Raw genomic sequence first — 27,142 nt, forward strand, 5'->3', positions numbered from 1 at the left:
TATGGGCCTTGGACGAGCACCCCAAAGATATCATGACCATGCTAGCTCTCGAGGTGCAATTCCACTAATCAGGGCGAGGGAAAGCCAGCCAGAGGTATGGGCTGGAGGCACTGTCACTTCTTCGTTCCAGGCGTCAAACGTATATCCAGAGCTTTCTGGTCTTTCGTAAGCGCTTTTTGTCTTGTGTCGGTCATAACAAAAGGTTTACAAGAACAAGAGAAAGAGCGTAAGGTTACTGGATACGATTGTATATGTGCAGCTCAGACTCGGTGTTCGAGACACCGAGTTAGATCAGAGCTCAGTCATGTGCCACGAACAGATATGGATAGGCAGCGTGTTCCTGGTTGGCTTTTTATCAAGATCAATATCCCTATACTATTGGGGCACCATCTAGCCGGGTCAATGTCTTAAGCTTGTTTTGAACATGTCTTCTCCTCCAATCGGCTGGCGACGACAAACGAAGACCATGATTTCGGCATTCGGCGCTTTCTGTACCCATTCTTTTCTTCAAAATTCACAATTGTAAATCTCATTCCGAACTCACATGCCATTTGGTTCGTATCTCGTTTGGAATAACGACATTTGGATGTTGGGGTAGGAGATATGATTCTGGTCACTAGTGTATGGTTTTTATATTGTGACCCAAGTGTACCTTTCCATGGATAACAGGAAATCGACACACTTGCCCGAATGTGGGCTTTCAATCGAAATTCATAATTCCAAATGTCTTCTCACGCATAGTCCTTCTATCAGCCATTTTGTTTTTACATGAGCAAACCAGTTAATTCACTCTACCCCAGTCGCTCTCGATTTCTTTGACTTCCATCGAACAAAGTGAGAAAAGTTTCTGAAGAGTTTCGGGTCATGATTCTTGATGAGACAAAGATAGCTCGGCTGTCAGACAGAGACTTGTATCCAACCAGAAGGGAGCAGATGGGCACAGGACATGTCTTGTGGGTACAATCCAAAATGTTGAGCATGACATATGTGCAAACAGAAAAATGCCGTCCAGCATGTCAGTAACTCATCCCTACTTCGAATTCCCATGGATTCGACGCGTTGAGTGATAGAAATCTGAAAACTTGAAGATTGGTATAGGAAGCTGAGAGGTGGCTGGCGAATATAGCGCTTTATGCTAGTGGGAAGAGGACAAATCGTCTCGCAACATGTTTCTTGCTGCTCGTACTTTGAACCTCCATCATATAATCTTCCTATCCTTTTTTTTTTAAAAAAAAAGAAGAAACTTTGAAGTTGGTATTGGAGTAATAGTTTGGTTGTCGGAAGGTGATCATTTATACTCGCAGAAGGCAGACAGCCAGATCCATCACGTTGGTCTGGGCAATCACTTTTTGCAGTCCACATGGAACAAATACGAGGATTTCCTTGGAAAGACTTGCGGAAGGACATTGGTGTAGCAGTAAACGTCCAGTAGGCAAACGGCAAATCTTATTGCGAGCCCACGAACACCAGGCAGTTTGTAGCATGATCGAAAGCGTCGATATTTCCAGTCTCCATGTATTGATGTGTTTGTCTTCTGGAGTAGAAAGGATTTGGAGGTGGTGTGGAAGCAAAATCCAGTGATCATGAACGGGTAGTGTTATATGTAAACAAGAGGAAGACAGGAAGTCTCACCCCATCGTAAGGTAGTTAGTTATTTTTGTTTTAGAACAATGAAGAGTTGGAGGTTGATAGAGGCTTGCAGCTTGGTTGGCGAAAGATCGTTCTTATACCCATAATCTCTCAAACAGAACATTTCCCTTTCGGAGCACCGTTTCTGTATGACAATACTTTAAATTGACTCTCCTCTGCCTTCTCTCTCATATTATCTTCTTTTTCGTCTTTCAGGAGGCAGACACCAAACCCCCTGGTGTTTTCTCTGAGCTAAACTATTGTCTCTCGCTTTGGTCGGTTATGGTATATCAATGATCATGTCAAGAGCAACAAAATGAGTAGCGTTATCATCGTATCCAGTAAGAAGAGGGAGGAACACTGTTGTACTACACACGCACATATAGTATAGTCCTCTGTCTTTTGGACGAAGAACAAGACAGCGAAGATGATGCCTTATCTAGGTTGTCCTTCCAGAAACTCCATGTTCTCTTCATGTTCGGGTTTTGAAGAACCAGATTCCCAAGCATAGGGAATTAGAGAAGTAGTTGACGAAGCAGACGGTATTCATGTATGATCGCTGGAAAGAGAAGATCTGCTTGAACCATGGCTGTAGGAAGTATCGATTTTATTGCATGTCGACCAGAGCTCTGCCGCCACACATGAAGTGTCTGCAATCTTATTTTGAGCAGCCGAAAAGAAGGCCAGGGAAGGTCGATATTGCGGATGCTGTGCTTTTGGAGAACACCATAGAACGAAGTCCGCTTTTTTTTTTTGGGGGGGGGGGGGGGGGGTAACACAGAATTATGAATGCATGATAGAAGGAAGGGAAAGAAGAAAGCAAAGGAAGATTTTATACCTGATCGACACAGCGATACGGCAATGTGTCCAACGTCACCTCGCCCTAGTTGACGGCTTCCGAGTTCTGAAAACTCGTTGTAGCCTCTCTCAGGTGATACAAGATCGTCGTCACCAGAAAACCCAGCCTGAAGAATAAGCCTAGTCATTAAACCATACTAACACTAACTATGAGAAATCGCTATCCGATATGAATGGTATAACCAAGTTTGTGAGTCGCGAAGAACCATGAGTTGCCCAAAGCGTTGTCGCTAAATTTTTCCCATAACCTCCAAGAAAAAACGCCCAAATATTTAGATACCGCATCGAAAGGAATGGGGGGTATATGCCTTATCCAAGCTTTTCATTCCGTTCCAATATCGTCCATCCATTGACAAGAACAATCGATCGAGGTCATGTCAGTCACGAACCAACAACCTCAACCCATCCATCCCTATTCCTCTCCACCTTGGTCCCGTCCTCGCCACCAGTGAGTTCTTTCGCCAAACCATCCTTTGCGCCTCTTCTTCTCGCACGATCCCGTACGGATCGCTCATCTTTCTCACACTCCTTGATCGCCTCAACAACCTCCAATTCCTCAAATCTGGCATCTTGCAGGTTAAGCTTCTGCCACTGAGGATGCTTCTGGCAGCGCTTCTTCAAACAGGCTGTGTCTTTCTCCTCTCCATCTACGCCACCATCAATGTCCATTGCATCCGCGCCGTCCGCAGGCGTCGGCGTCGAAGAAATCTGTTCTGGGGTGGGATTCAGGGTGGAGTGGTGGAAGGCAGCGCGGCCGTGTTTGCTATTCCGCCAAAGTAGGAACTCAGCATCGGACCATGATAATCTGCTGTCGTAACCACAGAAATCCTTCATCTTGATCTTCTCGCGGTCGGCGAGGCGAACAGCTTGTTCCTTGGCCATGCTGACAAACTTCTCGCGGTCTTTGAGTACCTCTAGCCGATCTTTGAGTTGCGTCTTCTCTTTGTGAAGGGCGGTCAAACGTTCGATCTCGCCAGCGGTAAGGGAAAGGTCTTCGCCGTTGGCGGGGAAGGTTGCGCGGGATGGCGAAGCGGTTTGTGGAGGTGTGAGAACGCCGGTGCCTAGGTTCTTGAAGGTTTGGATGTTTGGCGAGGCGTCGACAAGGGCTTTGAGGTCTTTGGCTCGGAGGGTGCCGCCAAGAGGGGTTGGTTCTTCTTCTTCCTCGACTCTCTTTTTCTTCTTAGATTTTTCCTTTGTTCCATTGGCGCCTTTTGCTCCTGCTGTCCGTTGAAGCTGTTCTTGCATAAAGAGGACTCCGCAATCGTCAGAGCAGTACTTGCTTTCTCGGTCCTTCCCTACCCTGGCAGGCTTTCGACAGCCTTCCCGCCTGCACATTGGCTTCCATGTTGTGTTGCCCCTGCCATTCTCCTCGCACTGAGGACATATAAACTTGTCGACTAGTTGCTCATCCGCTTGTTTCATGTTTACGCAGTCGCCATGGAACCAGTCGTCGCAACCGCCATCGCACCCAATCATCCACTTGTGATTGTCCGGTTTCTTACAGATGCAGTACAGGTTGTGGTCTTCAGATGAATCGCCTTCATCGTCGGATCGGTCTTGTGCGGGTGGAGATCCAGGAGCGGGTGTGCCGGCATGCGAGCCCCTCTTCATAGCCCTGCTGGCCGACTTTGGTATCCTCGAGGTAGGCGTGACTGACCGTGCTGCGCCATCTTCCGTCTCCACCTTACGCTTCTTGCTGGGCTTCGACGTCTTTGCTGTACCCTTCTTTTTAATAGCAGGGGCTGATGCTGGCGCTGGTCGTTTTTTGGTCGGGGCAGGTGCTGGTTTCGAGTCCACGGGTGATTGTACGCGTTCTGACCGCTCTGCAACGCTCTGGTTCCGTCTCCGTAGTCCAAGGTCGCTCTGCTTGGCAATCTCAAGCGCCTTGAGCGCATCGGCATCCATGTTCTCGCCAGTAACAGAACCTTGTCGCTCGGATTGAGAAGCAATGACTGCAGGTGTGTGTTCGCGTGGTGTGCCAGAGGGTTCGTCCTTGATGAAAGGCTGCGGTGAAGGCAGCTTGTCGCCGTTGTGCAAACTTGAACCCGGCTGTAGTGTGCTATTGGCCGCTTCAGGCTCGCGGATCTGTGAAGTTGTTGGTTCGTCGCGCACGAATGCAGGCTCGCGGTGCTGGGTGCTGTCTCTTTCACCGCCATGATCCGGTGGTACAATTTGCGACACATCTTCGCCGATAGGTGTTGACGCCTTCTCGTCTTGGGTCTGTTCTTGCAGGGCTGTGGACAAATTTTGTATAGGCGCGAGCACTGGGGCGGGCGATGTTCTCGACAGCAGCGATTGCCGTCGCTTTTGCTCTTCTGGCGAATTTGACCCATGGTGATAGTGCTCCAGGGTCGGCGAGCGAGCCTGGGGCAGTTCGAGGGGTGGCGAGGGCTCTACAGGCGCGTGGTGGGAACCGAAGCTGCTGGTGCGTCGCGGCGCGTGGGATGAGGCAGTTGGCGAGGGCAGCTCGCGCGTCGGGGCGGGCACGAACTGCTGCCCGCTGCCCAAAGTTGCCAGTGTCGTCAGGGCATCGGCAGCGTCGTCGGCAGGCGTCGCGGTCGGGCTGGTGACAGACGGGCGGCGGAGGCCAGCGTCGGGGTTGAGGAGGGAGTCGATGCTGCTCATTGTCTCAAGCAGTCATTGCAGATTTGGAGTATGGCGCTGGAGGTGGGGATGCGTACGGCGAGGGCAAAGAGCGAGAGAACGAGAGAATGAGGAGAAAGATGGCGCAAAGGCGGTTGGTGTGGAAAATAGAGCCGTTTCAATCAGCTTGGCGCGCAGAAGCGCTTGAGGGGCGGCAGCGAAGCTCCAGTGAGCCTTGATTGCATGCAGCCATTGCTCAACACCGGGTCGCGCTTGCCCAATACCTCGTGACGCTGACAAATGGGGAAGGAACTACCCATCCAAGCACATGCACTGCACCATCAGCCTCTCCTTCCTCTGGTGTCGTGTCTTTGTTGTTGGCAATTTCTGGCGCTTGCTGGGCCGATGATGCAACCTCGAATCCTTCCGAGGGGAGCTTGGAGCTACCTACCATCACTAACACGACTAGCATCGCCAGAGTTTCGAGGCAAAGAATAATGCAGTACAACTATACAGGGTATCTTAGGTCGTCTCCTTCTCCATAACGCCAACAGACTGCTCGACTCCAGCCTACTCGTCGCCTTCGCCTCTCGGCCGCCCACGTTTCCGTCCGTTCGCCTGCGATGCAACGTTGGCCGCCTCAACCGACGGCGCAGCATCGTCATTCGCGCCAGCCACCTGCAGCGTCCTCTCAATCTTCTTATCCAGCTCGTCCCCATCCTCGCTGTCCCCAAATATTTTCCGTATAAGCTGCGCGACACCATCCCGCCCGACTTCCATCTTGCCTCGGGGCCCAACGATATAGTCTATCGTCTCTTCGCCCCCGTTCTGGGTGTCTTTGACCTTCACAATATACCCATCCTTGATCATGTTCGCGAGCGTCTTGTCCTTGGTCCCCATGGGCGTCGTCTGATCTGCGTTCATACGTCTGAGGGCGCGATCCAGCTTGCCCTCTGGTATCAGACCGCCGTGGATTGTGATAAGGGCGATGACCATGGTATATAGTCCCACGTACGAGTCTTCTCGATTTATGTCTTCTTCGATTGGTCGCGAAGGGCCGATGATGTCGGGTATACGGTATTGGTCGGGGAGGATGGTTTGCAGAACCCAAATACTTGTGTTTTTGCTTTGGGAATCCGAGGCAGCGGCAGCTGAGAGAAGTCAGGTCAGAGACAGCACAGTGGTGATGAATTGCATACCGCGCTTCTGTCGCAGTGTCACCTTCTCCGCTCTGGGCAGTTCGACCAACTGCATGCCGAAGACGTCCATGAGCTGACTGTTTGCTTGTGCGAAGACATCCTTGAATAGTCGAGTGTATGTTGAACCGAGTACTGCCACTGTTAGTCCCGTGTCATATGTGGTTTCCAATGCGCCCACCCGTTACATTGATATCTTGGCGCTTGATAGGCTTCCGTGAACGTTCGCACGACAGGGCATATCGCACCAAGCCTTTTGCCAGCTGGTCAACGCTGCCGCTGCCCTGGTTCATTGCCTCGTCCATGTCGACATCCTCGTCTTCTTCGGGTGTATCATCTCGTCTGCGCCGTTGGGTTTGTGTGGGGGTCGGGGTCGCTTCTTCCGCTCGTCTTGGTCTATGTGGAGGCATGTTGTGTCGTCTAGAAGCCGCAAAGGCGGGGTGTCGAGCGTTGACCTATTTGCAAGGTGGGCTGTAGATTTACTCTGTAGGGCCGACGCGACGCGCCGCAGTGAAAGCCACGCTAAAGTGCTCGCTTCAGACCGGCGACGACATCATCGAGCCCTGGTCCAAGCTGCTCCACTCTCTCTCACCACATCACCCGGTCAATGCAGCCACCATGAACTCGATAAGACACGCCGCTCGGCGGCCAGTATTCCGCTGCCTCAACACGCCTGCGCCCCTCCGCTCCAACCCCCAATTTCGCCAAAACACGCGCTCCAGTAGGGCAGATCTTGAAGCCATACTCAAGCAAGGCGCCCGCCCCAAGGTTCCTCGCCCAGATGAGGACTTCGTCTCGGTACATCGCGCAGAGGCGATGCGTCGTGCTCAATTGATAAAAAAGCGGAACTGGCTCGCTCTGGGTGCTGCACTGTCCATGATTGCACCCATCTTCCTCGTCAGGTTATGGGACGTACCGCCGCTAGAAGAGAAAGGTGAAGAGCCACGCCGGGGCATCGTAGAAAGGATCATGGGCCCACCCATCCAGAACGACGCACCGCGCAAGGCGGCAGAAGAGTTCCAAGGAAAGAAGGTGGTCATCGCGGCAGGCGACAAAGTCATCGCAACACCAGGCGGCACCGACAACCCGCAAGCCTCAGATCCCGACGCCATCGAGCTCGTCGAAACAGGCACATCCTACGTCCCCTACTTCCCACGCACCATCCGTCTCCCTACAGACACCTCAGGTCCTGAAGCCATCACTACCGACGCCGAATACACACTCCTCGGTCTCGGCATCCGGAAAGTCTCCTTCCTCCGTGTCCAAGTCTACGTTGTGGGCCTCTACGTCAAAACCGCCGACCTCTCTACCCTCCAAAACCACCTCATCAACACCGTAAACCCCACCGCCTCTGCCCTGATCCCTAATGAGAAAAAGGACCTCCGCGAGTCCCTGCTCGACCCCGAAAAGAGCAACAAGATCTGGGAGTCCATCTTGGCCAAGAACGGCATGGATGGTGTTGACATGGCATTCCGAGTTGTACCCTGCCGCGGCACAGACTTCAAGCATCTGCAAGATGGCTGGATGCGCGGAATTGCGTCGCGCACGGATGAAGTGAGGAGGAAACAGGCTGAGTTGATCAGACAGCAGGCTGCCGAGAACAAATCCATTTCTTTGCCTAAGCCGGTTGAGGAGGGCGAGTTCCAGGATGAGTCTTTTGGCCTGGCGATGAAGGAGTTCAGGAACCTCTTCCAGGGAAAGGGCAAAGCGCCCAAGGGTAGTGTCATTATCCTGACACGGAATAAGAACGGGCATCTAGGTGCGCTGTACCAACCTATTGTGAAGGCAGCGAATAGCAAGCAGGAGGTCATGGGCAAGAGCAGTTGGTTGGGCGAGGTTAGAGATGAGAGGGTTGGCAGGCTGGTCTGGCTATTGTATCTGGGTGGCCAGAATGTTAGCAGTGAGCCAGCAAGGCAGAGCATCGTGGATGGATGTATCGATATTGTGGAGAGGCCTGTGGGCACACTGGAGACTATGGTTCACTAAAATGGCTGTAGATAGGTCGCCATGTACAATACGGAACGAAGACTTGATGCGTGTCACTCGTGACTCACACGGCGGATATCGCCATCTCATGTTCGGCGGGAGTGTATATAAATTTCGCGAAGCTCACCTACTTTTTCTTTCCCCTACAACTACTCCTGTTCTCCAAACATCAAAAATACTAGCAGTACCGCCATGACTCGTCCTTCGAAACTTCTTTTCCAAAACTGCTGAGGGCTCTCTACATGTTTTCTGCTCTTCTCTTACCGACCACCCAAGGGATCAAAACGGGTCGTCGTACAACATGCTATTTTTTCCTCGAGCCTTCTTTCCAAAACATTTAGAGTCCGTATTATGTCTCCTGTTCTTCTTTCCGACCACATGAAACACCAAAAGTCGCAACTCAAAATTCCCATGGCTTGTTTGCGGAGCACCCTCTTCAATACAGTTCCCGCTGGTGTGCGTGTTCTCGGTTTGCTGTCTCTTGCCAATCGCTTGAGATATTGAAATACAATGGCCACCTCGCCATGGCTATTTTCGAGCTCCTCTCCAAGACAACCAAGATACACTCTCATGTCTCATGTTCTTCTTAGCGGTGGCTACTGAAAAATCAAGCTGCCATCATCATGTGTCCTCCAGCAATCTTCCGCAATTCAACTCATGGCTTGTACCTCTTCGAGATGATGGATGGCTGGCTTTGCGTGTCTCAAAAATATTGCTACGAGACGGCATGTTTCTGCGGAAGGGAATGTCGCCGGCAAACATACAAACAAGGAAAGACTGATAGCCGCGTACTGAGAGGACATTGAGGACATGTATAAAAGCCTTACATTGTCTCCACATGCTTCCTTCCTCCTTTACACCCACTCTTTGGGTGCTTCTCAAAAAAAAAACATGGACTCACCTTTATGACCACTATCCCTTTCTTTTTCTCTAAAACGATCACTGGCAGCATCCAGACATATTCTGTTTACTATCCCGACCAACTCACATCAGCCCTCATGGAATCGCTCAATCCTGACCTTTCGGAATCAAAACCCTGCGCCATTTGCAGACGTTTGCTTCTCGCTGCCGACTTTCTTTACGAAAGGTTTTCTGATTGTAGTACACGAGAGAAGACGACCAACAGCCTTCAACAACTCTATTTAGACATATTCGAAGACCCCTGCCAAGAGACCTCACTTGTCATCACTATGAAAAGCCTTTCCTGGTCTGATCTTATCCAAAAAGCCGCTCGGATCGAAATATCCTGGACAGCTCTCGACGTACCCTAAAAATTATTCTCCAAATGGAAAATCAATCTCTCCGGTTCACTCAACCTTATCCTCTGATACCCATGTCAACTTGCGAAGTACCAAAACCTAATCATTGTGTGCCCATGTTTTTTGTGGGGCTGAGTTCGAAGGAAAGAAATTCAGTTGTTTGCTGCCATACGCTGTGACAGTCTTCCGTTCGCCGACTCTCTTCTTTCTACACTTCTTTTCACTTGAGAAGATACCAAAAACCAATCACCACTTTGCAATGTTTGCGGTCCGCTCGAGATCTGAACCAAATTGAGATGTCTTGCTTTGGCAATCCTAGACTCTCAAGCTTCTTCTATTTTTTCATTTTCTATTTCTGACGCTCTCTAAATTTGAGAAAACACGAAAACGACAGCGCAATCACAAGATGTCTTCGGTCGAATGGTGAAGGTCTAAAACACTGGGAAATATGAATATATTGCTGGATTATCTGTCTTCAATACGACGTTCTTCTTAGATATGTTCGTATCATGAGTTACCAAAAACTTTAGTTTTGCATACCATGGATGTGACCGGACTGAGACCTAGGAAGATGTCATGAGTAAGATCATGCTGCCAAGATCTTCGGCTTTTTGGTTCTCATATACTGGACCTATACCTCTGAATCTGTGATCCAGAAAGTGAACTGTGTGGTCTGGGTCAGCAGTCGCAAGATTGCTATAAAAGACTCTCCGCTCTCCACAAAGAGATACTCCTTCCATACACTTCCTTTACTACATTCTGCAAAACTTCAACCAAAAAGCCACATGTTCTGCGTCCGTCCGTCGTTCCCCAAAAGCGACCCTGATGAATCTTATGCTCCAAAACATAAAGAGGGCCACTTCAGGAGCCTCTCGAGAGATTCAATTGATCAGTACGCCACTATGCTATACAAACTCGCTGCCACCTCGTCAAACACGTTCGAGCGTATAAACATGGAATTAAGCTGTCAGCTCTCAGTCAAGAAGAAGATATAAAATCATATCTATCCTTTGGAAGCTCGAAATCTCATCATGAGCTGTTGTTCTTGCATTCAAAAGCCGAACTCGCCATGCTCTTTCTCTCCTTCAGTTAGCGCATCCTCACGCGAGAAGTCTGCATACCAAACGCCACTCGTCTCCCAAAAAGCTTTATTCTTGACGATAGAAGAATGGAAAGCACTTCTAAAGTTCCAATTTACTGACCGAATTATTGATATGTTGCTATACCCAAAAGGAACTGTCCGCATCTTCATGCTGTGTCTCTGCCTTGGTCGGCGCGCCTCCATGCGACAAGTCCTTACGCGCGTAACATCCTACTCCGTCATGGGCTTCGTCCCAAGGTCTCTAACGATAATCAGCTAGACGTAGAATGGAGTAAGGAGTTTCCATGTGTTGTTATCTCCGAAACCAACATCCAGATCTCCATGCTCCTTCCTCTTTCTCAGCTAGCACGCCCTCACGCGACAACTCCAAACTCCAATTACACTAATTTCATGGAAGGAAGCTCGACCCCGGCTCCAAAACCATGGAAACCAAAAGATCTCAGTAATCAATCCATCACACCACCACCATCTTCCACCATGCTTGCAACGACCCCAAAGACCGACCCACATGAAGCTCCGATCCGAAGTTGTACCGCGGAGGCAATCGCCTTGGCTGTCCGCCGACGATTCACGTACATCGGTGGTATCTCCAGATGCAGCCACTCCAGCTTTGTCGACGGGTACCGGCTGGACCAGGGCGGTGAACGTGCGGCTCATGTGAGCGGAGAAAAAGCGCGCATTGGAGGATTGACGTCTCCGCTATGGGGAATGGAGGAGGGATGGTCCGGGGCACGATACTCGGGTAGCGAATGAGCCTTCTTTGTTTGCGCTCCAGCGACTTTGGTGCGACGTAGATGGCTGTTTCCCCGAGCACTGAACTCGATATCTGCATGCGACAGCGACGTCAGACTTGCGGCTCAAAATCCGCTGTTCAGAACCCGTCGCCGTCCCGTTTGTTGGGGGGCGGCACTGGTAGTTCGCTTCGGGATGCATTAACGCGCAAGCGCGGTCATCGGATATGGATACTGGCTCGCGACAGTCGGCTCGGTGTCTGATGCCAATGCGCAGAAGCCGGCATCGATTACCGGGCACCCATCCCCAGGCGTTAACAGGAACCAAGCCCACGGAAGCAAGCCCATCCCGCGCAACATATGTCAAGTGTTTTCTTGGGCGACATCTTGGACATGTCAAGTGTCGCCAAAACCCCGGGCCAAGATGCTGGGCCAGCTGGGAAACGAGTCAACGGATATGAACTATCAGGAAGAAGATTTAGTCGTCCAATGGCGCACTACGACTAATGCGGGGAAGAGCACATATGCGGGCAAGGACGCCAGACGCCAAACGCCAACAATCGCCGCTTTCTTCCCACACATGACCTGAATCGTGCGCTTGACACACCCCATACCAACACTCTGGTTTTACTAGAAAATTTTGATAGAATGACTGGGGCGCGTATATGCACGTTCTCGTTGGGGTATGCGCGCACACCATGTAACGGTGTTTGGTTCGATGCAGGCCAAGATAGTGGGGTAGGGTGGTAAATAATCTGGAGGGCCCCGTAATGGGAAGCGGGTAGTGGGAGTCGGTATCTCCGACTTTTTGGTATATTAAGAGGGGACCCCAGAGTTGTATGGAACGTCTATCGAGGTTTCTCGCATCTCGTCCATTGCAGAACAAGAGAAGAGGATCGCGAAGATGGCGTCGACGCAATATCCCGCAGACGACAAGATCTCCGCCCAAGATGCGGCTCAGGTGTCGGAGCACCACACGAAGCCTGGTGGTCTCGCTGCCAACATGAGTCCGGAGAGGAGACAGGAAGTTGAGAAGAAGTTGAAGCGGAAGCTGGATGCACGGTGTTCGCTTTTCGTCTTGATCTACATCATGAACTGTAAGTTGACCGCGTCGGATACGAAAGACGCTTTTCGCTAACCTTTCTTCTCAACCAGACCTCGACCGAAACAACATTGCCGCAGCGCGTCTCGGTGGTCTTGAGGAAGATCTTGGTCTCACTCCAACACAGTACTCGACATGTCTGAGTATTCTCTACGTTGGATACATTTTGATGCAAGTGCCATCGAACATGATTATCAACAAAATACCAAGACCGTCCCTCTACATCGCCGTCGTTATGTTGATCTGGGGCATGATCTCCACCCTCTCGGGTAATGTCAACAACTTCGCCGGCATGGTAGCCATCCGTTTTTTCATCGGTTTCGTTGAAGCCGCCTTCCTGCCCGGAGCGCTCCTCATTCTCTCAAAATGGTACACGCGCCGCGAACTCACACTCCGCAACGCCATTCTCTTCTGCGGAAACCTGATTTCCAACGCCTTCTCCTCCTTGGTCGGAGCCGCTGTACTAGGAAACATGGAAGGCGTTCTTGGACACCGAGCTTGGAGGTGGCTGTACTGGATTGAGGGTGCGGCGACGATGGTGATTGCTATCAGCGCGATATGGATCTTGCCGGATCTCCCGCATAACTCCAAGGGTTTCACCGAGGAAGAACGCGCCGTTGCTGTTCTGCGCATGACAGAGGATGTAGGCGAAGCAGATGAAGATTCCGCCGAGCAATCTGCTTTCGCTGGTCTCTACATGGCTGTCAAGGATGTCAAGATCTATGTCATGATGTTGACGTTTACTGCATACGTCGTTGGACTGTCATTCAACGCCTTCTTCCCAACACTCACGAGGACCCTCGGCTTCGGATACATCACCACGCTGCTCATGTCTGCACCTCCGTGGGCGTTCGCTTGCGTCGTATCTCTCATCAACGCGTGGCACGCCGATCGCCAGCAAGAACGTTTCTGGCATATCGTTGGTCCGATCATGTTCGGAATCGTTGGGTTTGTCATCTCCATGGCTACATCGAACACTGCTGGCCGCTACGTTGCTTTGTTCCTCCAGGCGTCATCCTACGCCGGATTCATCGTCTTCTACTCGTGGATCTCTTCATCGTTCCCGCGCCCACCAGCCAAGCGTGCCGTCGCCATCGCTATGATCAACGCGTTCTCGCAGCTGGGAAACATCGCTGGATCGTATGTGTGGAACATGTCGGACAATGGTTACAGGAACAGCTACGGAGTTGTTACGGCCATGTTTGGTGTTACGATTGCTGGTTGTCTCATCTTCAAGATTATCCTGGTCAGACTGAACAAGCGGTTGGACGATGGACTTGACGCCTGGGTTGTGCATGACGATGTTGCCGAACAGACTGCTGCTGTGGAGGGCGTTGATGTCGAGGAGGGCAAGAAGAAGATGGGAGACTTTAGGTATCTTGTCTAGAGCATGGATAATGTTGTAGCACATGGGCTGGACGACTGCAAATATGATTGCTTAATGGACTGATATGATCCTTTTCACAACCAAGATGCCGTGCCCTGGAGATTGTTCGTGCCCTGTGCCAAGTTCGGAGGAATGTACATTTTCCAAGCTAATTCACGCGCCCTGGAATCCTTAGAAAGTGTGTATCCATGTAGTGAAATAAGTCTTGGCCATGTTTTCGAGTGCGCACGGGCGCTGTTCGCTGTTTTCGCAAGCTGCGTCATTCCAAAACAAAGTTGTCGACTAGCTCGCACTCACGCTTCCTGCCACCACCCATCCATTCATTCTCCCCACCGAGGCGCGTTCGATCTCAGCCTTGCGCGCACATCAACTCGTACTTTTCTTTTCTTCCCACCCACATTGACAACGCGACAGCAACGCGACACGACGCGACAAATGGCACCCACGGCAGTCATCGAGCGCCAAGCGCCAGATGTCGTCCCCAATGCGACGACACGCGCGCCCGTACGATCGCGTCTCCCCACGGCGCTGCGCGTGCCCATCCTCATCAGCCTGAACATGGGCATCAACATGCTGCTCTGGGAGTTTACCGCCAATTTCCTCAAGCCCGAGCTGGGCACCGTCAGCAAAGTGCCCAACGAGGACGATGTCACGTCTTTCTACTCGCCCGTCGCGCGCATTGCCATGCGCTTCCTGACGGTTTGGATGACGTGGTACTTCAACTACGACTGTAGGTGATCCAACTGTTACGCTGGGTGATGCCCCTTCACAAACACGCCATGGCTAATAGTATCCAGTCTACGATGTCTCGGCCCTCACCGTCCTTACCTACGCGCCCTTTACTTACCTCCTTACCACCTTCTACGACATCTCGGCCTTGACCGCCGCGGCCAACATTTCCATTGAGGTCCTCTCCTTCGCCGTACCCACGTACCTCCTCCGCCCACGCTCCATCGTCCACAGGAGCAACGAGCCCCTGCGCAACCGCTTCCTCCTCAACAGCGTGCAAGTCCAAGTCTCTTCCTCGATGCTCGCAGCAGGCGTCTACGTTACCATTCTCTGGGCTGGCCTGAAGAGCGGTCTCCTGAACACTTTCCTCGTCCAGTACTTCGACATCCCCACCCTGGAAGCCGCACATCTCGAGACTCCCGTGTCCATCCTCATCAAGACTGTCGTTGTCGGCATTGCCGCCAAGGCCTTCTTGCTCAACCCTTCATTCGCAGCCCAGCGCTCCGGTACCCAGACACCGGCTGACGAGTTCGATCCCGCAACCGCGACCCTGCCCAAGACGCTTGAACACAACTTCTTCAACTTCAGCAAGAGGACTAGGACACTGATTCAGCAGACGCTTATTCTGAACGCATTCTTGTTCGCCGGTACTGTCCAACGGTGTATGACGCTCATTGGTACCGACGTTGTTGGTGCGGTAGGATATGCGGGTGTGTGGGTTGCGGCGAATACAGTGGTCGCGTTGTGGTATGGTTGGGTTGGAGATACCAGTGCCGACTACGAGCCGTTGTAAAGGCTGCACAGACAGATAGAGCCAAGGTGTGGCATCGAGGTAGCCATAGCGTGTGTTAGTGTGGGAAGCATTAATTGCGTGGCACGTTTGTCTTCAATGTCACAGCATGTAGGACGTGGGAAGGAGAAACTGAGAGGTTGTTTGGTTTCCTTTGGACAGAAGACATGGGTGTGTCGAGTGGAGACGCAATGTCCGGTAGCTTATTTTGATACCAATTATTTTACTTTTTTTTTCGTTCTCATTGTCCTTGTTTCCCATCCTCCTTTCTACTCCACATAAAACACCTCTTCGGTCTGTCCCCACCATCCCGGTCCCTTTGCGCTCCCCTGCGCCCCCTCAACTGGTGATTCTTGCATTCCATCCGTCATGGCCCACCACTCTTGCACCTTTTTGTTGGCGGCCATGCGTGCCATATCCTCGTCAAACGCGTTTCCGACGTATTTGAACGAGGCGAAGAGAGTGGGTCGAGGCGAGAGAGAGAGGAATATAGAGTCTAACAAATGTTAATCCTGTATAAGACGAGGGCAAACAAAAGACAGGCGACATACAATCCCTAACATTGCTGTCTTTGATCTGTTCTAGTACTTCTGGCCACACTGCCGCATGACATTTCTTATACTCGTCGATACACTCTGGTCGGAGATATAGCCATTGTCCGATACGCCGGGGTCCTTGGTTTGATGCCATCTCGTTTCAACTTTCTCTTCAAGGTAATCAGCTCTGAGTTGGGAAGGGGGCCGTGTGCGAGTGAGTGAGCCGTTTGGGTTGAATGGAGCTCCTGTGTGTACTGCTGTTGTCAATGGAGGAATCCTGTGTACGGCGTTTGGCGGGGGAGCTTTGTATAGCTTCGGAGGGGTTGTGCATTTGGAGCTTGGTTCGGATAGCGATGTGCCGAGAAGGAACCTTGTAAAGCTCGAGTGGAGCTTCTACGGTGTGGTGATGGACCGAGGGATAGGTACGTACAAACCACCTCTTCACATCGAGTCCACCATACCATACTGAACACCAGATACAAAGAGGAGACAATCTTACATCAATTGGTATTAAGTGTTGAGTACGTCTTCCATCCATTGTTCACGTTACATCCGCCTCTCCTACCCCTCATTTCTTAAACAGCTTGCGCACAGCACCTTTCACACCTGTCGATGCCTCTCCATCTCCAGTGGAGCCCTCTTCCTTGGATTCATATGTCGGTGGCGCCTCATACACCGTGGTGCTAGTCCGTCCACCAGCATTCTTACCACCCTGATATTCTTTCCCTGTCTCCTCGACTTTGCTCACCTCTTTCTTCTTGGTGGCCACGCCATCGTGATCTATCGATGCCATTTCCCTCTCCCAAGAACCCTTCTCAATCTTGCCCTCAGCTTCCAATTTTCTTATTGCGTTTCGACGGAGCTGTTCTTGGTTGGCGAGGCCACCGGAGAGTGCTTGCACTCCGCCAAAATATTGAGACATTTTTGCGTTTGCTGTTGTCGTTCGTGGTAGGGTCGTTTGGTAACAGTTGATTTAAAGCTTATGTTGTTCTGGCTGAGAAAGTTGCTGTAGCTACAAGCTTCGGAGGCGTTGTTATTTAGAGCTTGGTTCGGATGGAGATGCCGGGATCTTCATTCTACACTGAGGCGGTGCAGCCTCGAGTGGAGCTTCTCGATGGGGTGTTGGTAGCCTCAAGGTCGCCACCTCATGGTTGTGCAGGTGGCCTAAAGTCCTCAAGCCATCTGCAAAACATACATTGTACCACAACGACACCGTCTGTGAAGAGGAGATATTCTTGCATTGGTATTGAGTACAAACATCTAGTCATTCGTCGTCCATATCCTCCCATCATCCTTATTTACCAGTCCATGTACACCCGACGTAACTTTTGTCCTTACCCAGCCGCCCTAATCTAGCTTATAGTATAGCAGGGAAGAACTTTTTTTGCCGCCGGTATGTCGTGAAGACATTCCATCTCGTCACCATCCATCCCGAAAACTCCAAAGATGCAAGCCATGCCCAAAACCCAAAGAGGAAAAGCATATCAGGTTCGTGAGAGCTGCCGAAGCATGTTGCGCGAACAGCTCCAGTATGATACACATCGTTCGCGCAGACTACAGTATAACTTTACGTGTAGCGACTCGTTCGTAACACGAGTCAGAAACAATACACAATCTACCTCTTCCTAGGGTTCGTCTGCTTCTTCTTGCTCGGCGCCTTCTGCGAGTCTCCCTCAATGTACTTGAGAAGATCCTCAATCTTGCGCTGGTCAACCCTTCCACTTCCAGTGCGCTGACCTCCGGCAGCGGCAGCGGCGTCACTAGCAGAAGGCGTCGCAGCAGCCGGTCGAAGTGGGTTGCGGCCGGGAAGCTGCATGCGACGGATGCGGGTCTTAGCGAGGTCGTTGAGCTGCTTGGCCTGAGAGACTGCGCTGTGAGTGAGCTGTTCAAGCCAGCTCTCAGCCTCTTTGGTGTTGCGATCCTCAGCACCGAGAACCTCCTTGAAAATGTTGTAGGACTCGCGCATACGGTTGACACCGCCGCGCATGTCCTTGTCAAGCGCCAAAGCTTGGGCGGTCTGGAACAGCAGGGTAGCTGTGTTGATCGAGTTCTTGCCGCAGACGTCCTCGCAGACGGCGAGCGATGCTTCGAACCAGAGACGGGACTCGTGGTACATCTTTGCGGCCTGCAGCATGACAGCAGCGTTGTTGAGAGTGGTGATAGAGTCAGGGTGGTCAGGTCCATAGATGATCTTCCATAGCTCAAGAGCGTGACGCACGTAGATCAGAGCAGCTGTGGTGTTACCCGAACCATGCTCGAACAAACCAACATTGAGGTAGGCAAGCACGGTGTCAGCGTGGTCAACACCAAGAGTGCGCTCAGACACGATGATAGCCTTGTGTGCAAGCTCAAGAGCCGAGACCTTGTCGTCGAGACTGTAGAGCAAGTTAGACAGGGTGTGGTAGGCCTTGGCTACCTCAGGGTGCAGAACACCGTAGATCTGCTCGTGGAGCTGGAGAGATTCCAGAAGCAGTTCCTGTCCTAGCTCCTTCTGGTCTTGAGCAATCGACATGCGACCAGCCTCCAGTGCCTCCTCAGCTAGCAAGCTCTTAGGTGAAGCTTCCTTGATGACAGGTACGATGTTCAGGATATCGTCCGCATGGAAGGTTTGTGGAGCAAGGGCGACAGTGGGGCTAACTGTGCGCACTGGCGGAGTGGATGTAGACTTGTTCTTCTTCTTCTTGCTAGATGTGGAGTGGCCATTTGTTTGCGGCGCAGCGGGCTTCTCAGCCGGAGCGCTTGCCTCAAACGCCGCCTTGGTGAAGGCGTATGGCTTGGACTCCAGTTGAAGACCCAGCTTGAGTGAGACCTCACGGAGCATCTGAAGCTCCTTGCCTGACTCGATCCACGAATCTCCCAGGTTGTAGCGGTATCGCAGAGCAACCTGGGCGAGGACCTCCTTCTTCAGAGTCTCGGGTGTGAGCTTCTCGAAGCTGAAGTCGTCCTCGGGGTACATCTTCTTAAGATCGTTGTCACACTCAGCTACAGGCTTCGCGCTAACGTCAGCGCCGAGCAAGCAGTTGAGCAGGTGAGCAGCGGTCGGTGCTGCGAAAGGCGCAGACACGTTACGCAGCTTGGAATTGGCAAAGTGCTTGAAACCACGTGCAATCATCTCCTGGACAATAAGACGCTTCAGAGCCTGGAGTCTCGGGTCTTCCTGGTCAGCCAGTTCGGCGAGCTTTCCGAGGTAGCGGATGTTCACACCCCGCTTGTGCAGGAGGTTGCTCAAAGACTGGCCGTCCATTGGGAAGCCGACTTCGCCATCCTTGAGTTCCTGGATCATACGGGGAATGACCTCTGATGTGAGGTGCTCGCAAGCAGCACGGACCTCGGCCTCGTCCTTCTCCCACTCCTTCTTGTCCTCCTCAGATTGCGGGTTCTGGCCAGAGAAGACGTCAGGGTTAAGCGCAAACGAGAAACCAGAGATGTCGACGCGCTCCTGCTCTGGGTCTTCAGCATCGGGCTTCTTCTCAGAATCCTTCTTTGCGACCTTGGCAGCCTTCTCCGCAGCCTTCTTCTCTGCCTTTGTGAGCTTCTTGGCCTTGGGGGCATTCTCCTCCTTCTCCTCTTCCTCATCAGAGTCTTCCTCTTCCGAGGATGATTCCTCTTCAGAAGACTCCTCTTCCGAAGATTCCTCCTCTGACGAGCTTTCTTCGGCCTTGGTCTGCTTTGCAGAAGCTTCGTCCTTCTTTGTCGTCTTCTTGGCCATCTCGTTCTTGACATACTCGCGAAGCTTGAGCCTGCCGTATGATTCTACAAGCTCAGGACGGAGCGTTGTCATACGGTGGGGGTAGTCCTTGTCTGATGGCTTCGATTCACCCTCCTTGCTGGGTTCAGTCCAGTGCGCCTCTATCCAGGCGACATCGAGAGGTGTGAGGCGGTAGAGGTCCAGAGCGTAGCGCCTGCCATCCGTACCAATCAGACCCTTAGTCTCAACACTTCCCTCAAGCTCGTGACGGACATTGTCCTTGTCCCAGACGGGATGCTTCTTGACGCGCAGCGCCTTGGAGAGCTGCTCGAACAGCGGGACAAACGACTTGTCGTCGGCGACAATCTCCTTGCCCTCAACCGCACCGTAGTCGATTTGGTGCTCACCGGGGTCGCGCTGCTTGAAGATTCCGGGAACTATGCTCTGGCCGACAATACGCTTTCCTTGGTAGTCTACGACAACGGTTCCAGAGGTGAAGAGGTTCTGAATGTCAAGGTTGTTTACAGCGCGGACACCGAAAACGTCCTTGCCGACCGCTACGCGTGCAGCCTCGTCACCACCCTCGGCGCCGAATGTGCCAACGCCGTCAGCACCAAACGAGTAGAAGATGTTGTTGTACACGAAGATCTGCGCATCCTTGGCCTCGGTAGGGTTGAGGGGCGCAATCTCGCCCCGTGCTACCAACATGGCACCACGGGTTGCAGCATCGTTGTAGTCAGCGAAAAGCTTCGAAGTAAGGCGCTCGCGGAAGACGCGGTCGTGGACAGCCTCCTTTGGCATCTCCCTGGTCGACTGGAACTCTTCATTCCAGTCACGGAGTGTCTCGGTGTTCTCAACACCTGAGATCAGGTAGCTCTCCTGTGTCCGCGCCAGATCTGGCTGATGTGGGGTGAGGGACGAGGTGGGTGCGGGTACCAGCCAGGGGTTGGCGGGGATGGCGTTGGAGAGCTGGAAGATGGTAAGCAACTCCTTCTTCGCATTGTGCTCGAGCAGTTCCTGGAACGAAGAGCGGAAAGACGGCGACAGCTCCTCAAGTAGAGTGAGAAGCGAGTGTGCCTGCTTGTCCTTTGGTGGCTGTCGTGGGAACGGATCGAAACTGGCATTCGACGATTTGTTGACGTAGAAGCCAGAGACGTGAGCTGTGATGTGGTGTTGTTCGTTCTCGTTGGTGGTGACTACCAGGTACAGCAGGTGGCCCTTGGACCGGAGGTGGTATGGCGGGGGGTTCCAAGGCGATACGGCGATGGATTTGATCGTCTTGGGCGCGGCCTCTTCAGTGGGAGGCAGCAGGTTCTTGATAGCGCCTGATGCCTTGAAGTCGTAGTCGGCCAGTGGAGACTGCTCCGGGCCATCGGCCTTTGGCTTCGAGGCCTGCTCGTGTCCCACAGTGTCGTGCAATGACAGTCCGGCCATGATGCCGTGCAGCGCATCGGTGCGGTCACCAGCAGCGCCGATGAGCTCCCGCACGCGGACAACATGTAACCGCGCCTCCTTCTCCGTGTACGGATCCTCGACCAGAGTGAGCACCGAGTCGGCCTTTAGTCCCTTGACTTCAGAGAGTTCGACGTAATCGTTGATTCGCTCGCCATCATGCTCTAGGTGAAAGCATGAGTACTGGAAGGTATGCGGCGTCTCGATGATGTTCTGACGGAGGTCTTGCACCTGCTCGGCCGTCGAGATCTGGCGGAAATGAGTTTTCGTTGACTATGTTTTCTTTTACGTACACACCGTTATTGGCATCTCGAATGGCTCATGTGGGAGCTTGATGGTGACCTGGAAAATGTCTAGACGTGATCAGTCTGTCGACTCTCATACTTGCGTCGTTGATTGACATACTGTCTGGCATTTGGCCAGCGCCATCTTCCTCTGTGCCCTCAGTTGGTCCATCTGTAGTTACGTCCTTGCTGGGAGTCTTCTCGACCTCTGTTGTATCAATCTCGTTAGCCATGCTATTTCCAAAAGCTGCACGGGTTCCTATTGTGCCCCGAGAAAATTTCCATCAAGGCTGGTGTCGTGTGCGGGCGCGGGAAGCTCACCAGACTTGGAAGCGTCATTGGTACTAGCGGCCATGATGGCGGGCGTGAGATATATCGATAAATCCTACAACCCCAGGAAAGAACGACTACGGAAAGAGGGAATCGGTCTAGTGAAAGAAGGTAATGTACAAGATAGGCGCATTAATGTACAATGACATGCGTGGAGTGTATGGGAGAGAGGGGACTGCGCCGGTCACATCTCCAGAATATTTTTCTTGAGGGCGCCGGGATGGTCCGCTAAGCTCGCTCTCCACTTCCGAGGCCACACATGTCGTCGGAAAGACGGCCCCCATGTTACCGGGGGGTGGGAAAGTGGTAATTCTGAGATTACCATGACCTACACGCTCACTCGTCACCTCTAGAATCCGTCGCCCATGTCATCGCCAGGTAGTTATCGATATGGATGTGTACAACTCCACCATGCTGTCGCGCTCCTGCCCGCACTTGGCACTCGCACTTGGCCCCTGCGCCAAATTATCGCAACACCGGCGTAACAAGACCGCGGTGCCTCCATTGGCGTCTCTCTCCTCCAATCTCGTCCCGTCCATCTCAATTATCTCTCCTTTCACGCGTCTCTGTCTCTCGTTTATTTCTCCTTCATTTCCTACTCCATTGAACCCCTGACAGGCGCCTACGTTTGACACGTGTAAAAGCACGCGACACCCAACGTAACGCGCCAACGTCAATAATGTTAATGCTACGACACATTGCGCGCTCACATGCCGCCTTGACAAGACAGCCGCTCGCATACCGGTCCCAGCAGGCTGGCCCGGTACTGCGAGGAACAAGGTTGTTCCATCCATCGTTGGCGCGCGCTTTGAGTGGCCAATCCGGTCCTCCAACTCCTGGCAATGACGCGCCAAACCCAATTGACGATGCCGTTGAGCAGGCCGAAGCAGAAGAAGAGGCTGAAGAGGAAAAGCGCGAGGCAAAAAAGGCAGCATGGAAGAGCACGGCTTGGAAAATGTTCGAGGCTGCTGCCACCACTGGAGCCAGTATTTTCATCCTAGGATGTGTCGGCATCGGCTATACCAAGTACTACAAATGGAATGTTCTCGAAAAGATGGAGAACGCTTTTCGGGAGGGGGATCCTGTATTAGAGCTTGCAGCAACTGGGAAAGAGATGCCGAAAACGGGTGAACCTACACGACTACAAGTCACCAAAGACATGGATGGTGATGACAAGGACTATGATCGCTGGATCCCACGTGATGAGCAAGAGAAGATTGACAAAATCGTCTGGGGTGAGACAAAAGGCCGCTATCACCTGCTCCTAGGCGAAAAGGGCACAGGCAAGACATCTATGCTCATCGACGCCATGGATAAGATTAATGGTGAAGGATGTTCGATGATGGAAGCACATGCAGATTTGGAAGTCTTCCGTGTCCGACTTGGCCGATGTCTCGATTTTGAATACCATGAAGACAACATCGGGTCGCTTTTCTCTATCCGTGGACCTCGCGACGCTGGTGCTATCCTGGATATTGAACGAGCATTCAACAAATTGGAGAAGGTGGCTTTGAGACGCCGTGCGACAGTCGGAAGACCGCTCATCCTTATCATCAATTCCGCACATCTCATCCGAGATAATGAAGATGGTAGGGACCTTCTCGAGCTCATTCAACAACGCGCGGAGCAATGGGCAGCCGCCAACCTCGCAACTATCATCATTAACTCAGACAAATACTGGGTATTTGAAAGACTCAAGCAGTATGCAACACGCATGGAAGTACACCAGATCAAAGACTTGACCAAAGATCGCGCCATGCAAGCTCTAAAGAATTACCGAATGAAGTATTATGGCGAGAAAGTCCACGAGTCTATTCTGGAAGAAGTATACGACAAAGTCGGGGGCCGTCTGACCTTCCTAAACCGCGTAGCGAAGTCAGAAAACATGATCGAGAAATGTGACACCATCTGCGAAATGGAGAAAATCTGGTTCCTGAACAACTGCGCGATTCTAGGCGAGGAGATGGACGACGACGTCATGGACCAGCAGAAGTATGCGGTATGTACACACAAGCTCTCTTGTTCGTTAATGTTGGGCTGACCAAAATAGTCCACAGCAATGGTTCTTGCCAACGCTCTTTACAAAAAGTTTAACGAAATGGACGTAAACCATGACCCAGCAGTTGGCCACATCCTCCCTTCCATCCCTCTCCACCGCGCCCGCTTCGTCATGACACGCTCCGACTTTATTCGTCAACACCATGACCTATCTATCTTCTCCATCGACTCACACGCTGTCGTTCGCGCAGACTCTGTGCCTATGCAACGCGCCTTCAACGAAATCTGCGCTGAACCCGGGTTTGAGGATTTCTTGGAAGCGACGCTGGAGCGTATTGGTGCTATTGAGAGCTTGGGCAGGACCAAGGAGCTTACGTTCAAAGATCTTTGGGAGGGGGGTAAGTACAGGATTACTACAAGGGATAGGAAGGGGAACGTGCAAGGAGAGGTTGAGATGGAAACTGTAGCGGGGAAGACGGATGATGACGATGACGATGATGGTGATGATAAGAAAGACGAATGAGCGGTTAGGACTGCGTTTTGGACGTTGGTATGAATTGGCTGTTATGGGTCTTGATGTAGTATATGGTGCTGGATGGGTGGCTGGCTTGGATCTGCATGGCGCTGGTGTCCTGTAGAAGGCCGCGATACCCTTGATATTTGTTTCCTATTCATTTTCCTTGTCAGTATCATCTATGTTCATTGGCTTTGGATTTATACCTAGCTTGGACTGCCGTCAAAATCCATAAGTCACTTATCACGAAACCTCTTGTTGCAATGCTATAATGGTGGGTGGAAAGGCTATGGTGTGATATGCAATTGCTCGAGGTATCTACTAGCGGCAGGCTTCCTGTTGTAACACCCCAATCAGGAATCACGTTATGCCCTTGCTATCATGTATGTATAGTGTCCATCGTGGTGATGCTTGCGACAACGACATCAGCGATGATAGGGACACCAGCAACAACTATGATAAGAATATTGGTTTAGGCGATAGCGAGAATTAAGACGACAACCACAAGCGACAGTTGTGACACTGGCCAATGGTGATAATACCTAACCCATAGCCAATAGGCACACTAGCAACGCTGACGATAGTAGAGGTATGATTAGAGAAACACTGAAGATCAAGACAGACATCTCTTCGAATATTAAAGCTGTGCCCTACATACCTAAACTTGCATTCTCAGCCGATTTTATACCTTAGACTTTCCAACTAAGGCTTCGTTTCCATCCACAGGTGACCATCTTGTCTCCACTGCGATGGAAATTGGATATGACGTGCGTCTAAGAGCGCGACTACCATGCGCGCAGCATAGCACGTTTTCTCTCGAAACATTCGGCAAGTGCATCAAATTGGAGTTTGGGGTAGAAAAACGTCAATGTAAATATATCCCAGGAAGACAAGACGCACCACAACAATAGTGATATTGATATTGATGTAGCTCCGAAAAGTGTCGATCAAATCACAACGATAGAAAACTAAACATTTAACATTTAAAAAGACATTGTATTATATAGGTACAGATAGCGAATACGAGTTGCGTGGAAGATACACCTGTGTTGATATCATTACACTGAGTTGGTCGAGTGTGTTGGGCCGTCTTGCCTCATCTAATAACAACTGACTTCACGCATACGCGACGAAGGCGTTCCGCTACCACAGCTAAATCATTTGGAAACCGAAAGCAGAACTAACGGAGTACCCCGAGTATTATCATCTTCAGAGCTAGGCTTCTCATCTCCACACATGTCGTTGCCACATACCCTATCCCATAACTGTACCACACCTCCACGTTTTTCCTTCTGCCGGAACGACGTAACAGGGCACACCCACGAGGACGAAACAGCCTCGCTTTCCCATATCCACACCGCCCGCTGTATCCACCTTACCCACACCTTCTTTTGCGACAGAAAAGCAAGGAAAAAGGAAACAGACCCTGTGTGAGTTCAAGCCACAGTGACGCGACGATCAAGCCACGAAAGACGCCCGAATCTCGCATAGATAAGGATTGATACGAAAAGAGAAAAAGAAGCAACGGAGAAGACAAAGACCCTGATGTGGATTTATCCAAGCCACATGACGAAAAGTTTGTAAAGATAGATTTGGTGTGGAAGAAAAAAGAAACGAGAACTTCGGATAAATGAGATCTGAAGCGGGAAGAGATGGATGGATCTCATAAGAAGAAGAAGAGATTTGTTCTAGACTGTAGTGGTCGCCGTCTTCCCAAGTCCTGTGACGTATGATCTATGTACAGACAGCCATGAAGTTTACAAAAGCACATGCAAGCTGAAGAGGTGTGAATGTTAGTGTGGCAAGATATTGGTAGATGAGAGGGGAGACGTGAAGGATTGCTACCCGTTTGCACCGAGTCACTACAAGAAGGTGCATCGAAACGTCTGGTCCATATGGTGACTCGAAGTAAGAGAGGTGTGGTAAGAGTTTTCCTCATGATAACAACCCTCCTCTCCACGTAAGCTCAGACCAACGTCGCCAACTCTGATTATACCCGAGAAATGGGTAACGTTCCATGTACAATACTGTCAGCTTCTCATCCGATAAACTTTGAATCCAACAGTAAGGATACGAAATCTCACCCTTGGAGCTTATCGACAAGAAAAAAAAGTCCCCGATGCCGAGAACTCGAAAGGTAACCTCGGGGACCACGACGTCAGCACCTAAGCCTCGAAGAAAACCAAGTACAGCAACTACAACCGGATGCCAACTCCCTCACACAGCAGCGGATCCGCTCCAATGTCGCGTGGGCGGAACCGACTCGCAACTTGAAACTCGCGTCGACATGCCACCACCCTCTCTCCCAGCACCGTCCCAAACAAGCAACGGACATGCACGCATCTGCATGTCATAGCCAGGTACAGTAAAGGTCCGCAGCATGACATGTGCCCCACGTCTCCCCCATGCATCCACGTCTTTGTCTCGCGTCTCCCACGTGCAAGCCCTGCAAAGGTGCGACGACGACAGCTCCGACGATGCACGCCCAACTCCGATGATGCTTGAAGCGTTGCCAAAGCGTTGCATAGCCGACTACCTGAGACGAGACGGAGACGCGAGACGGATATGTCAACGCTTCCCGATCGTCATGCCGGTGATATGCCGATCGAGGACCGGCCGAGGTAATCCATACCATCATACCCATCCATGTCATGTCTCGCCGCAGAAAGCTTGCTGCCGGTCATACTCTGTATGTAAGCTGACCCGTCCCGTCGATGAACTCTTCGTATCAAGGAACGACGTTGCATAGCGCGAACAAGTTTGTACTGTACCTGTGTGAGCTGAAGGCGAGGAAGATGAGTTGGGTGGTATAGCGCGGCGTCGCAGCCCTACGCATAAACACCGAACATGCTTCCAGAAACACGTTCGCACATCAAACAAACCAGTCCCAGTCCGTCTTGAAGCAAAATTTCCGCCCAACCAGGGTCCAGCGACACGAAACGTGCAGTTCCTTGGTTGAGGGATAAAGCTTGCGTATGTGCAATCGAT

General features: G+C 51.6%; 8 protein-coding genes across 8 annotated transcripts; 4 read left to right on the forward strand and 4 right to left on the reverse strand.

Moving 5' to 3' along the window:
* Positions 1-2,605: 2,605 nt before the first annotated feature.
* On the reverse strand, positions 2,606-5,112 carry CC77DRAFT_1002868 (hypothetical protein; the record flags this gene model as incomplete). Its single annotated transcript, XM_018523193.1, has 3 exons — positions 2,606-4,164; positions 4,408-4,506; positions 4,669-5,112. The coding sequence occupies 3 exons, from the start codon at positions 5,110-5,112 to the stop codon at positions 2,869-2,871; spliced, it is 1,839 nt and encodes a 612-aa protein (XP_018379038.1). The 3' UTR covers positions 2,606-2,868.
* A 528-nt stretch (positions 5,113-5,640) lies between these two features.
* Positions 5,641-6,676, reverse strand: CC77DRAFT_1067692 (MAGE-domain-containing protein; the record flags this gene model as incomplete). Its single annotated transcript, XM_018529023.1, has 3 exons — positions 5,641-6,221; positions 6,270-6,401; positions 6,448-6,676. 3 exons carry the CDS (start codon positions 6,674-6,676, stop codon positions 5,641-5,643), a joined length of 942 nt encoding a protein of 313 aa, XP_018379039.1.
* Positions 6,444-8,382, forward strand: CC77DRAFT_661502 (hypothetical protein). Its single transcript, XM_018532648.1, has 2 exons — positions 6,444-6,752; positions 6,807-8,382. Exon 2 carries the CDS (start codon positions 6,885-6,887, stop codon positions 8,250-8,252), a length of 1,368 nt encoding a protein of 455 aa, XP_018379040.1. The 5' UTR covers positions 6,444-6,752; positions 6,807-6,884; the 3' UTR covers positions 8,253-8,382.
* Positions 8,383-12,248: 3,866 nt separating this feature from the next.
* On the forward strand, positions 12,249-13,833 carry CC77DRAFT_950470 (MFS general substrate transporter; the record flags this gene model as incomplete). Its single annotated transcript, XM_018535323.1, has 2 exons — positions 12,249-12,441; positions 12,500-13,833. 2 exons carry the CDS (start codon positions 12,249-12,251, stop codon positions 13,831-13,833), a joined length of 1,527 nt encoding a protein of 508 aa, XP_018379041.1.
* Positions 13,834-14,062: 229 nt separating this feature from the next.
* CC77DRAFT_1026494 (hypothetical protein) lies at positions 14,063-15,676 on the forward strand. The gene is made up of 2 exons (XM_018526271.1): positions 14,063-14,563; positions 14,631-15,676. Exons 1-2 carry the CDS (start codon positions 14,269-14,271, stop codon positions 15,353-15,355), a joined length of 1,020 nt encoding a protein of 339 aa, XP_018379042.1. The 5' UTR covers positions 14,063-14,268; the 3' UTR covers positions 15,356-15,676.
* CC77DRAFT_976867 (rhamnose mutarotase) lies at positions 15,307-16,258 on the reverse strand. Its single transcript, XM_018535953.1, has 2 exons — positions 15,904-16,258; positions 15,307-15,848 (listed from the first exon to the last, which is right to left on the reverse strand). Exons 1-2 carry the CDS (start codon positions 16,040-16,042, stop codon positions 15,622-15,624), a joined length of 366 nt encoding a protein of 121 aa, XP_018379043.1. The 5' UTR covers positions 16,043-16,258; the 3' UTR covers positions 15,307-15,621.
* An 842-nt stretch (positions 16,259-17,100) lies between these two features.
* Positions 17,101-22,113, reverse strand: CC77DRAFT_1026497 (hypothetical protein). The gene is made up of 4 exons (XM_018526272.1): positions 21,634-22,113; positions 21,434-21,520; positions 21,326-21,381; positions 17,101-21,277 (listed from the first exon to the last, which is right to left on the reverse strand). The coding sequence occupies exons 1-4, from the start codon at positions 21,665-21,667 to the stop codon at positions 17,504-17,506; spliced, it is 3,951 nt and encodes a 1,316-aa protein (XP_018379044.1). The 5' UTR covers positions 21,668-22,113; the 3' UTR covers positions 17,101-17,503.
* Positions 21,904-24,464, forward strand: CC77DRAFT_976874 (hypothetical protein). Its single transcript, XM_018535954.1, has 2 exons — positions 21,904-23,641; positions 23,693-24,464. Exons 1-2 carry the CDS (start codon positions 22,322-22,324, stop codon positions 24,161-24,163), a joined length of 1,791 nt encoding a protein of 596 aa, XP_018379045.1. The 5' UTR covers positions 21,904-22,321; the 3' UTR covers positions 24,164-24,464.
* The last annotated feature ends 2,678 nt before the right edge of the window (positions 24,465-27,142 follow it).

This window comes from Alternaria alternata (assembly GCF_001642055.1).
Source record: "Alternaria alternata strain SRC1lrK2f unplaced genomic scaffold CC77scaffold_40, whole genome shotgun sequence".
Taxonomy (NCBI): Eukaryota; Fungi; Ascomycota; class Dothideomycetes; order Pleosporales; family Pleosporaceae; genus Alternaria; species Alternaria alternata.

Bases quoted from the DNA above. Each gene is read 5' to 3' on its own strand.
- CC77DRAFT_976874 (XM_018535954.1), top strand. From the start codon at position 22,322: ATGTTAATGCTACGACACATTGCGCGCTCACATGCCGCCTTGACAAGA. The intron at 23,642-23,692 runs GTATGTACACAC...TGACCAAAATAG, and splicing joins TGGACCAGCAGAAGTATGCG to TCCACAGCAATGGTTCTTGC.
- CC77DRAFT_1026494 (XM_018526271.1), top strand. From the start codon at position 14,269: ATGGCACCCACGGCAGTCATCGAGCGCCAAGCGCCAGATGTCGTCCCC. The intron at 14,564-14,630 runs GTAGGTGATCCA...AATAGTATCCAG, and splicing joins GTGGTACTTCAACTACGACT to TCTACGATGTCTCGGCCCTC.
- CC77DRAFT_661502 (XM_018532648.1), top strand. From the start codon at position 6,885: ATGAACTCGATAAGACACGCCGCTCGGCGGCCAGTATTCCGCTGCCTC.
- CC77DRAFT_976867 (XM_018535953.1), bottom strand. From the start codon at position 16,042: ATGGCATCAAACCAAGGACCCCGGCGTATCGGACAATGGCTATATCTC. The intron at 15,849-15,903 runs GTATGTCGCCTG...AACATTTGTTAG, and splicing joins AGACAGCAATGTTAGGGATT to ACTCTATATTCCTCTCTCTC.
- CC77DRAFT_1026497 (XM_018526272.1), bottom strand. From the start codon at position 21,667: ATGGCCGCTAGTACCAATGACGCTTCCAAGTCTG. The intron at 21,521-21,633 runs GTGAGCTTCCCG...TTGATACAACAG, and splicing joins CAATGACGCTTCCAAGTCTG to AGGTCGAGAAGACTCCCAGC. The intron at 21,278-21,325 runs GTGTGTACGTAA...CATTTCCGCCAG, and splicing joins CATTCGAGATGCCAATAACG to ATCTCGACGGCCGAGCAGGT.